The sequence below is a fragment of the Mya arenaria genome, chromosome 16, assembly GCF_026914265.1.
Source record: "Mya arenaria isolate MELC-2E11 chromosome 16, ASM2691426v1".
Lineage (NCBI taxonomy): Eukaryota > Metazoa > Mollusca > Bivalvia > Myida > Myidae > Mya > Mya arenaria.
This window is the reverse complement of record NC_069137.1, coordinates 13,559,251-13,571,531: the sequence shown is the minus strand read 5'-3', so window position 1 is coordinate 13,571,531 and position 12,281 is coordinate 13,559,251. Positions and strand designations below refer to the sequence as shown.

The 12,281-nt window shown below is 34.1% G+C and overlaps 1 protein-coding gene across 1 annotated transcript; it reads right to left on the bottom strand.

Annotated features, from left to right (window-relative positions):
• Positions 1-8,169: 8,169 nt before the first annotated feature.
• On the bottom strand, positions 8,170-10,295 carry LOC128222593 (uncharacterized). The gene is made up of 2 exons (XM_052931683.1): positions 10,012-10,295; positions 8,170-9,459 (listed from the first exon to the last, which is right to left on the bottom strand). The coding sequence occupies exons 1-2, from the start codon at positions 10,231-10,233 to the stop codon at positions 8,179-8,181; spliced, it is 1,503 nt and encodes a 500-aa protein (XP_052787643.1). The 5' UTR covers positions 10,234-10,295; the 3' UTR covers positions 8,170-8,178.
• Positions 10,296-12,281: the final 1,986 nt, after the last annotated feature.

The window sequence follows — 12,281 nt, the reverse complement described above, 5'->3', positions numbered from 1 at the left end:
CGATGTTACCCGAGTTGTATTACATGGCTAATACCTTTATAGTGTATTCGTTTTTCCAGCGATAGTTCCGCTTGATTGCCCAAATTCCTCTTCCTTGAATTAACCTAACACCAATCATGAACATGTGTCATCCTTCTGTCACTGTGATATATAATGATTAAGGAAATTTAAATTGTATAGCACTGAAAATGAGCACAATAATTATTTCTTGGAACATATTGTTTTCAAGCCAAACTCCAGTGCAGTTTGACAATAAGATCATGAAAAACATGGCCCACATAACATCATGCCCAAAAAGTTATATTCGTAGAACAAAAGAACATCGATACAAACATCTGATGCAGATTGCACTTAAGACAAACATGACTCACATAATACCTTGCTCAAATAATTATGTTCATTAAAAATGAGAACATCGATACAAACCTCTGATGCAGTTTGACAATAACACCATTGCGACCCACATGCCATCACGCCAAAAATATTTTCTTAAAACATTAGAACTTCTATACAAGGCTCTGATGCAGTTTGACCTTTTGACAAAAAACAAACCGGCGAACATTACACCACGCCTAGATAAGTATGTTCTAAAAACATCAAATACAGACTTCTGAGGCAGTTTGACCTTTAACAAACATGATCCACATAAAACAACGCCCATGTAACTTTGTTCTTGACATATGAGACCCTCTGTACAAACTTCTGATGCAGTTTGATCTTTTGATAAGTACGCTTATAATATAGCTCCTTAATGCTTAATGTGTCTGCATCATTCCATTTCATTTTTCGGTATCCTTCATAAGAACATTTGCGACATTTATTAATCTGTTTTTGGTATACTAATTAAACAATATTCTTATTTGTGGTAAATCTTATTCTTTTTAACTGTGGACTATTTTATTTAGGAGTAAGAGTGCACCTTTAACCAAATATTAAAAAAGTAAATAATTTTCATCCCTTATTGTACATAGAACGACTTGACTGTCACCCGGAACAGTTTATTATATTACGTCATAATACCGCGGGAAAATGAAATTACTCCATAGTTCATAAGTAAACGTTAACGCGAATGACAACTGATCATAAAATAACACCTTTCCACATATTGATGAAAGTGTTTCTTTAAATCATATTTATACGCGATGATTCGCGATTTAAAGACATCCGAATATGTTGCTTTCATCGGAAAAATATCGCGATTGCCTAAAGGTTGTTCGTGTTAATATATACTTTACAGCAGAATTCTCTACTCCATATTCTTAACACGGTAAGCAAATGGTAGACTCGTCATTGATAGCTTCATCGTCAACAGAGTCTGAATTATCTGTCGTTCTCTTAACATTCAGCCATTATTTAATATGCCCATTACTTCATGTTCACTTGAAACACCTATCATTGCATAAATGTGAATGAAATATATGCAACTCCCTCTTATCTTTAAATTGATAGCTAACATTGATATATTGAGATTAGACGAAATATCAAAGCATTAATTTAAAACAGACTTAATATAGCAATTTGGCTCACTTCAGCACAGAAAACACTCCAAATGTTTTTATTATAGTCTCAGATCGTTTAACCAATATTTGGTTAGGATATGCTTGATGATATATTTTGCTTAGTTTACTTTCTTTTTGTGTTTGATTTCGAACCCGGCACTTTCCGTTTTTCGTTTATTAGTAACACATGCCGGTCGCTCCTCCCAATGAACATGAGCAATTCAAGAATGCACGACAAAATTACAAATTCGCCAAAGCACTTGAACAACTCACTGCACACTATTTAGTTTATAAAATCCAGTACCAATGATCACGTTTTAAGACCTTCAAACATTCTAAATAGGAAACAGCTCAAAGCACAAGATTCATTATTATTTTACTAGCAGTATAAATGTTCATGTTTCAAAGGTTTCAAGCATTCTAAATACAAGAAAACAACTCATAGCAACACTATTTAGTATTAAATAACTGTTATATAAATCGGTCGGGTAACCGCGAACAAATGTTTGAAGGATACCCTAAACGATCATGTTTACTATATACGGATGTTCTATACATTGTGAGTTCTGTTTTGATTTTATCTGTAACAGTTTGGCTGATAGGATATTCACTGTAGTTTTGCAGTGTTACATTCAAGTATTTGTTTGTAACGTAATCAGATAAAACTGGATAAAAAGGTTAAGATGGCCGAGGAACAAATACGCATGTCGTTTCTGAACCCATTGGTAATAATGGTACAATTTAATGCCCGGTGACTTTAAATATTGATGTAGTCCGAGTTCAAATAATAGTATGTACCACAAATAATGATATTGTTTTAATATTAAAAAAGATCTATAAATGTCCCAAACAACGGTTCTTATGAAGAGTACCGAGTTGAAATTAAAACAAATACGAAAGTACAGGGTTTCAATATTACGGAACCACAGTGAATCTTTAAGCATTCACCAATCATTTAATATTTATGCGCGTTCTGCTGTTAAATGTTATAAATATTGTCCATAATGCATTATTAAGTAAATAGTTAAAGTTTTATCAGTTAAAATTGGTGAGTGTTATACATGTGTATGTATCGATTTTGAATAAGAGTGTCACTTTAATGAAATAAATTATTTTTAAAAATTGTGGAAATAAATGATGAACTATTGATGTAAATATAAGTTATTAATAGCGTGATTTATGTAATAACCGGGGGTATAAACGCAGTTGGACTGGTTAAGGGACGCCCGGCGTCCTTCCATACAATTTAACCAGCTCAACTGAGTTCATTCCCCGATAATGACATCAACCAAGCAAATCACTGAACAATGCACTTGACATCAAGATTCGAAACAATACTTTGCCCACTATCTTGTGATTAATTACTTACATACCAATATGCATATACATACCGTTTTTTTGTTTACAAAATGCAATTTTTTAAAGTTAACCTGTACGGTAAAGTTGTGCGTGGATTGAGGCTATTTCACACAACCGGTGGAACACTAGCTAAACTCATTTGATTGGTGTTGGTCTCGACAATTCCGTCAAAAGCCCGGATTGTCTGTAATCATTATCAACCATATGCACAACAACTACATATATATTTGCCTACCTCGCCTTACTCTTGGTTAAAACGGATAGTTAGTGCAAAATGTATAATAGTTCATTTCGATTTCGTGGTTGTTCCTGCTGGTTGACAATCCGTACTCTGAAATTTCTTTCACACAAGAAAATGACTGAATATTACAAAGTCAACAACATGTTATGAAGAATCAGTCTGCATTATTTACTATGTTGGATTCTTAAGAGCGAATTTGACAGCCATGTCTGTCCACATGGCAGCCGCTACTGGTAAGGATGATGTTTTATTAGTTTATAAAAAAACAGGGACTGTACACCAGATTGGCACAAAACAAAGTTTTTTCTGTAACGTTTCATGGACAATTATTTAATAGAATGTGTTACGCGTTGATATCATAATTGTAAAAAAGTACAAACACGTAAAAAATAATTGTGTCGGAGACCGGGTTCGAACCCGTGTCGCCAAAATTGCAGTTCAGTTTCGTATCCACAGAGCTACAACGGGTTAATTTAATCGGGTGACCCAATTAAGCTATACACATACCTCGGTAATATTACGTGATAACACCGACTAGTCAATCACGCATAAGAAATGAATTCTACTTGGTAGACATACCAAGTAATCGTTTTTAATGGAAAAAACGAAATAAATGCTAAACTTAAATAAATTGTAAACTATGTGGTACGTCATTTAGTTAGTTTCATTGTACACATTAATACCAAGTTTATAACAGTTTTCAACAATTTCCTTTTTCTCTTGCAAATTGACCATCTGGTACACAGTTGCGTTGAATTCAAATCTAAATGCAAGAAACATACTGACATAATGCATACACGGTTTAAACATTTGTTTGGAAATATTATTATATGTAATGAGATATTGCTATATAATTATGGTATTAATTTCCCTTTTATAATAACCAAACATATTTACTGAATATTTAAGCTGAAGTATTTGCTGAACATATCAGCCATCTTTTGTAGTAAATAATTGAACCGTTTTAACAGCCGACGTGGGTCAAGCACAAACAGTGTTTGTTTTTGGACTAGGGCACTTGTGGCCTAGTTCATAGCGATACTCACGATATCTGCATTCTCAAGCCGCATCTGGTTTTAATCTGTAGCTGTGGTCACTAGTGCCAGTTGTGCTGATGAATTTGGATATATTAAGTTTCAAAAACATTGCATTGGTTTTTTGGCTCCTAGTATAACTTTCAACAAATTTGACAGTTGACAATAAGTTGAACCTTATATATTTTACAACGATTGTGAAACAATTTATTACAACATTATATTAATCATTCTCGTGAGACCGGAGTACCCGGCGTACCTGGAGGAAACCTAATACTCCGGCTCGGTGACCACAGACCAAATTCACATGCGCCAAGGCCAATAATCGACCCCAGGTCGCCTGCGTGAGACGCGAGTGCGCTCACCACTGCACTATTAGGCCTGGACTTTAGTAAATGCATTCTTTGATAAGATTTTTCATTATTAAGGATTGTTGGGATGAGAATGAGGTTTGTGCTCTTAAACTTGTTTAAACCCAAATAAATTTACATTGTACTGACCGTTCCAAGGCGGTACCTAACACTCATTGATAATCATACCTAGTTTTTTATATATAGTATGTATGCACTGTGTTATTTGTGGAGTTTTGTGCTGTTCTTCCATGTTTCTTGTTTGTGATTCTTTGTTTTTTATAATCTATGGTTTTGGCGTTTAGTCATTGCAATTAAACCGGGTTTGTGTTTAAACATGTTGCTACTGAGCTTGTTTCTGTAGTTTTCGTATACATTTTGTCACATTATAACGCTTTTCATGTTAATATACAAGCAGACGTCATTACTTTGGCTCCGTATGTTTTTTCCGTGTATTAGGACTGTATTAAAACTGCTTGAAACATGAACTTAAAACTGTTAATCAAATACTGATTATTATTTAATTTGCATTTCAATTTGTAATCTTTCCATGCATTCAATAATTGCTCAATTGCCCTGTTAGCTACGACCGGCATTATATAATAACAGATTGTGAAAGAGAAAGGCGATACATTTTTCAAACTATTTTTCTTTACCATCAAAACACAATATATTGTTATTTAATAAACATACAACAAAAAAAGGAATGCATTATCTCTTTTAAAAAGCCAAAATATATCATCCCTAACTTTCCAATATTAAGTATACTATCAATGTTTAATTAAAAATAAATAAAATATTTAGTCATTACATATTATGAAGTCGCTCATTAATGAACTAACTTAATGTTTATTATTAACAATTTCTAATGTGGGTGTCTATTACTTTACTCTATTTCACATAAAACAATGCTGTATAGCTTGCCATTGTAAAGAATTCTAGAGTACATTAAATTCATATGTTGTATTCCCAGTTCTTATTTAAAACCATGTACTGTTTGCCTTTTTGATGTTAATTTGATATTTGTTATGTTTTATTCATATGAATTTTATTTAAGAACATACACGATAGATGGACATTCGTCATCGATTCTTTAAAACACATTTTTTTGAACGCCCGGTTACCTAAGAGCAACTAGCAATATAATGTTCGGTTGTTAAAAGTTTATAGACTGTCTATTTACAATTTAGAACACAGTACACCATTCCTAAAAGGTTTAAATGCTTATATTTCTTATATACATACACGTTGATATCACGAATCATGCAAATATTATACTATCGTATGGTCGTATTTTGCATGTAATACTGATCAAGTTAGAGACATGACAACAAAATAATTTGCACAAAAAGGATTTTTAATCCATTGAAGATCACCTTTGCTTGGACTTAAAATACATTAGGCCTGTTTTAGTAAAGGGTTTAGTCTCCATCAAACCGATTGCAAAGTTACATTTTATAACTTCCTAATTGTTGGTTTTCATTAACGTGTTTTAGTTAAGTATTTTAACTACTTGGGTTCAGTTTTAGAACAGTGGTATTAAAGCATGATGTAAATGATATAAGGATGACTTGTCAGAAACAGAAACAATACTATTTTACATGAACATTGTTTACCATCGAATGATAGGCCCTGGATACATTAATATTCCTCGCCAAACGTATTGGATATACTGAGAAGACATCGTGTAAATACCTATGCAACTAATTAATACACCCGTTGTCATATGTCAAACGTCATGCCCATCAATTTAAAATAACAGGTATACAGGATCAAAGCAACTGTCATGAATTTAAACATTTTATCCGTCTTAAGATTTGTTTGTGATTTTGTGTTCTATGTCTTTGGTGTTTGCCCATTGCCACTAAACCGGGTTTATGTTTAAACTTTTTGCTACTGAGCATGTTTCTGTACCTTTTTGCATAAATATTAAGAGAAAACAATACTGATAGGGTATCGAACAACGACGGCATGTAAATACCCTACTAATCACAATTCGTATTAAACAAAGGCAATTTATAAACAAACTAAAGGCCCTTTTAGCTCGGGTTGTTTAAAGTCTGGTTTACCATTACTTTAAATAGAGTAACATACTTACTGCCATTTGAGTAGCAGTATCTTATTTATTCTAGATTTATACAAGAATAACATAGGTTAAAATTACAATGATATCATTCGCTTTAAACTAATATGTTTGAGCAACCGGTGGTAGGGTGTGTCGCTTAGACGCATGCAATCAAGAAAGAGCAGAAAATAAATAACAACACTGTGTTCAAATTACGGGGCAATTTATACAATTATATTTAACGTTAGAGCATTCGCAAGAGCAAAGTGTATTCCAAAGTATAAAATCGGTTGATTTTGTTCCAATGAAAGCCGTTTCTTAATAAAAATGTCCAGAGCATTAGTTTCTGTGGTAATCGATTTTAAGAACCGAAAGTAACATTGAATTCAATAGTACATAAACAAAAACAACACTGTGTGACTTTAAACTGCTGTCACGCAAAACTCCAGCGGTTACTTCCCTTGCAGTTCAGTATATCACTGCCAACGCATATGGCAATTGATAATATCGAATTTCATGATGCTAATCAAAATTAAAACTATAAATGCATAATAAAATGGTGTAGTCCAAAAGCACAGCAAGAGCTAACCGGTCTTCTAAACACCTTCTGAACACATGTTTAAATAACGTATCATATCGCAAAGACCAGCGCATATTTGGAACAGACAGAATGATCACCACCCATTTGGATGAAAGAATGCATTATAAAAGAACAAATAATAAAATAAAATGATTCTATCTTTTTTATTTACAGCCCAAACCGTTAATGAACATAGCTGAAAACCCTGCGACCAACACTCAAACGTCAAATATTAAACACCAATGACCGGTGCATTTATTCAAATTTTAACATAAATATATTTAAAGCTGGTATTTTAAGTAATGAAAACGGTCACCGTAATGGAGGGAAATTACCGTTTGATTTTGAAGATAAAATTTGCTCATAAAATTGAGGTTTCAGAGGAAAGTGTTCTATATTTCCCTGACTTTTAAAATGTTAGACTGTCATTATCTGATTAATAAAAACAAAATAATCTTGGACCATAATAATACGATTTTGGTGTTGTTACTAAGGCCAAAACAATGAAACTGTGCTTAAACGTCGCTTTTTATTAAAGTATTTGAAGCATTTTCTTATCTTATTGGCTCAAACCGACAACATTAAGACAATCATAATATATACAACATCTGCTATAACTAACTTTAAGTATTATCTCTATAGACACAAATCAAGACACAGAATGACTTTGTGGACAACGATTAAATATAACTGTGAGTGTCAGTGTGACTATTAATGTTAAACATCACACTGAACATAATAAGACACTTGAATCATTCGATTCTTCTGTCTCACAGTAATATTCACATTATAGATAGTTATAAGGGACTTTACTGTTGTTTTTACTATTATTAGTAAGAAAATAGAGATACAGTTTCATAACTATTTAAGATACTTTTAACAATGGTCTGCTAATATTTCAAAGAACTAAATACAACATTGTTTGAAGCTAATATGACAATAGGCAATTCAATAACAAAAGCGCTTTTGCAAAACATATATATATATATATATATATATATATATATATATATATATATATATATATCTTATTTCAATGCATACAAGCTACTATCCAACTAAACCAGGAACGATAGGTTCCGGTTGACCAGGCATGGCTGCCTCCCCTTCTATTGGTAGTAGTACACTAAATGCATTTTGCATTCTCCTTAAGCTCTGAAGGATGGTATGCCTCCCCGATGGCGAGATTTCGATCCAAACATTTTCATCCAGCTTATAATTCTCATGCGAGGATATGGCATGGGCCGCGTCGATTGCGGCCTGTGTTAAATTGTACGGCTTGACATTCTCTAAGCCCCCAGAATCAATTAAGATTCTCTGGGGTGGTCGATTTACAGCGTATTCAGGGTTCGTCAAAGTTTTGTTATTAAAATCAAAATCACAGAGGTCATTTGTCTCATTGTTCAGTGGCCACCACAACGAAGGCGACATGCATGCAGCGAAGGAGAATACAGCAGGTCGTGTCCAAACTGCATGACATGACATTAGACCGCCAAGGGAGTAGCCGAGGATGCCATATCTACCGGGCTGGATTCTTCCAGAGGACGACCTGTTGGCTTCTGGCATAGCTTCGTTAATAAGAAAGTCGAGCGTCTGTTCACCTAGGCCACCGACTAGGGTTCTTTTACCACACTTATTGATCATTAGTTGTTGAAATTGAGTTCCATTTAAAGTACGAATGTCCGGCAAGCAAAATCCACACATGTCTTCGAATGTGCCATTAATACACTCAAGGTCAACTGCCCTCGTTGGTGTCATTAAGGTTTCCCTGTTTTGAATCTTGTAGTCACCAAAGGCAACTACGATGGCTTCTTGGGATACTTGCGTTGGATACACCAATTCATCAAATATATATTTAAATGATCCAGCTTCATTAGGTCCGACGTCAAAGACAATGACAACAGGATATGATTTGAAAGGATTCTCCAAAAAGCTTGGCGGACGCCACACGGCAACATCTCTTCGACCTCCTATATATTGTGAAGCCACAGTCAAATTGTTTAGACTGCCGGAGTTAGTGTAAAACCAAGGATGAAACACAAACTCAGGTCTTGTCTTAAAATACGCTGAAGCTGCTGAGACAGGTAACTTGAGGGCAAAATTGGCACCCATCATGTCATTATGGTCGTCTACAAAGATACGAAACTGCAGGAGCTTATTGGGCAGCACAGCGTCGCCATAACAAGGTTCGCATTGAAAACCCTTTGGGGTAGACTTGTAGTTAAACAGCATGGTCCAAGTATCTTTGGAAGACCGACCCATCTCAATGCCCTTGTTCCACGATAAGCCAAGTCCGTTGCCTCGCATATACAGGCTTCGTCCACCGTGAGCCTAGATTTTTATTAATAGTATGAGTTTATTTAGAAATAAAATATATAATTATACATGTTTATATTGGTTTTTATTGCATTTAGTTCGATATGATTCTTTTTCCCCGCCATTATTCCGTATAATGCTTAATATTCAGAACATTTGTTAGTAAATTGAAATAATCACAGATTGTTGCAAGATGTATTGCACTCGTTACATATACGAATACGGTAAGAAAATATAATTAATGTTTCCAATTATCGTAGTTCTTGTAATATATGACATGTAAATCACAGTAAATAAGTATATGTAGACAATGAATAAAATAATTAAAGCGGATAAAGCCTATTATTTATTGACTGTATGGCAAGGTAGGTAAAGTCATGTTTTGAATTAAAATGTCCTAGCATATGTAATAGTTAATATAATGATCATTGATAAGGTGGTTTTATAATGGCCGAGTTGTCCTCAGTCTAAAACTGCTGACGTCAGATAAATATCTCGGCTAATATGAGATCACCTAACTGATAACATTAAACTAATTATTTAAGTTTCAAATGATTATTACTGTACCTGAAGTGTATCAGCCGGATATTGCGCTGTTACCAATATTGACAAGTGCCTTGTTTCAGGGTCTACGTGAGTATAACAGGTGCCATGGAGACACATTCCGTTCTTCCCTGAGTCACTCGTGCACGGTTTCATCTCCCTGCAAAGTGGACTTGTTGTCGAATTGCAGAGGCAACTAACAACAAAATATGTCAGAATCAAAAAAACACTGCGTATAATCTCCATGTTCGGTGCATATGGTATAATCCACCATAAAATCACTTTTCCGAGTCCTGGACGCGCTTCAATGTTCTTCTGACAGACACTTAAGACTATGCAGAAGAACGCTTCTTATATAGTTGTAATCTGAAAGGTTTTTTGTTCGTTTTTTGATTTCATTATTTTATATGTTTATTTACTGGGTGGTGTATGTTTAATCTTAGTAAATAAATGATACGGTAACTACTGTCCTCTTGGTATTATGGGTATGCAGTCTATATCTAAAACACATATCTCTTGCAAAGTTTAAATCATCAAGATGATACTCATTTGTTTATCGTTAAGATCGCAATACTTTAGTCAATGCAAACCTTAATATTTAGTCTGGGATTTTCGACGTTAAATTTATTGCGATATTACACGGAAATAAATATATAATCTGACTAGTATATTTCTAAAAAGGATATAAATAAGTTTTTTTCCAAATGCGACTTACAATGCTTGTAAATGAAACGTCTTTTTGAAAATAACGTCGTTGAAATTGTGTCCCAGCATTGTGCGTGCTGACGAATGATTTGGAATTGAGCGCGGGCTTACGTTTCAAAGCAGTGATGATATTAAAATGATATTTCATTGTTTGGAACAGAAATACATAGTAATTACTTCACTGAAAATTCTCCTGTATCATCAGAAAGCATACATCAAATGTATCAATGCTTAACATTTATTGTTCAAATGATGAAAGTCTTAAAGGGACTGAACTCCGTATGATAAAATAGCTAAAAAGGAAATAATCGAAAACTGACATAAACTTGGTATCGATGTGTACAATGCAATGAAACTAACTTACTGAAGTACCACATAGTTCACAATTAATTTATTTTTCGCATTTTATTTAGTATTTGTCCATTAAAAAAGATTACTAGGTATGTCTACATAGTAGAATTTATTCCATATAAGTGATTGGCTAGACAATGTTATCAGCAATTTTGGCGACACCGGTTTGAATCCGGTCTTCGACTCGATATGTTTTTACATTTTGGTATTTCTTTTACAAGTATGATATCAAAGAGTAAAAAAATTCATTTAATAATTGTCATGAGATTTGATACAGAATAAAAAAAAAAACGTTTGTGATGCCAATCTGGTGTATAGTCCTTTAAAAGGAAATACAGTTTCCGCGTTATATTGTATAAAGGAAAATTGTCTCAAAATCGACTGACTAAAGCTGGTTTGGTTAGTGTTGTGGATGGCACTATTTAGCGCTGGTAAATGGCATGATTTAGGGGATTATAGTGAGTGGTGGTCATTTCTATCGAGACTGCTGTAGGGGCAACATCAAGTTTTATATCTTTTTTTTGCGGCCTTATACATGTTGGTAGAGTGTTATAATGTTGATATTTCCAGATAAGTGATTTACTTTTGTTACGAAGAGCATGTTCAGATATATTCGCTGTCTAAAATTTGAATGGATAGTCTGAGAAAACACTAAAACGTGTTTCGCTCATTGCTACGAATACAATTTTCCTTGCACATTCAAAAACGACAAGCGAGGTTTATCCTTTACGGCCAGTATCCCAGATAATAATGCCCGACCTTATTTTTATATGCGCTAGTTATTTGTATTCAGAACCATACTATGCTTTTCGCTAGGATTATGACATACTCGGTTCGGGGTGATATATGTGACATGCTCGGTTTGGGGTGATATATGTGACATGCTCGGTTTCGGATGATGTATGTGACATGCTCGGTTTGGGGGTGATATATGTGACATGCTCGGTTTGGGGGATATATGTGACATGCTCGGTTTGGGGTGATATATGTGATTTTACGTACATGTTATAAGAAGATAACATTATGTATGATATTACGTAAACCTGATGGCATTCTCCTATATGCATGCAAAAAGTAAATAATTATAGTACAATATTGTGCGTGTATGTTGTGTTTGTTGTCTACACCTTGTATCTGTTGTAGCCACAAATAAACTCGTCTCGTCAATGCAAACGGAGTTGCTTGTTTTAAGAAGGAGTGTGTTGAGACGTAATGTATGCGTACTTTATCATCAAATA

Coding starts and splice junctions, on each gene's coding strand:
- LOC128222593 (XM_052931683.1), bottom strand. CDS start 10,233: ATGGAGATTATACGCAGTGTTTTTTTGATTCTGACATATTTTGTTGTT. Junction 9,460..10,011: donor ATCCGGCTGATACACTTCAG/GTACAGTAATAA, acceptor ATAAAAATCTAG/GCTCACGGTGGACGAAGCCT.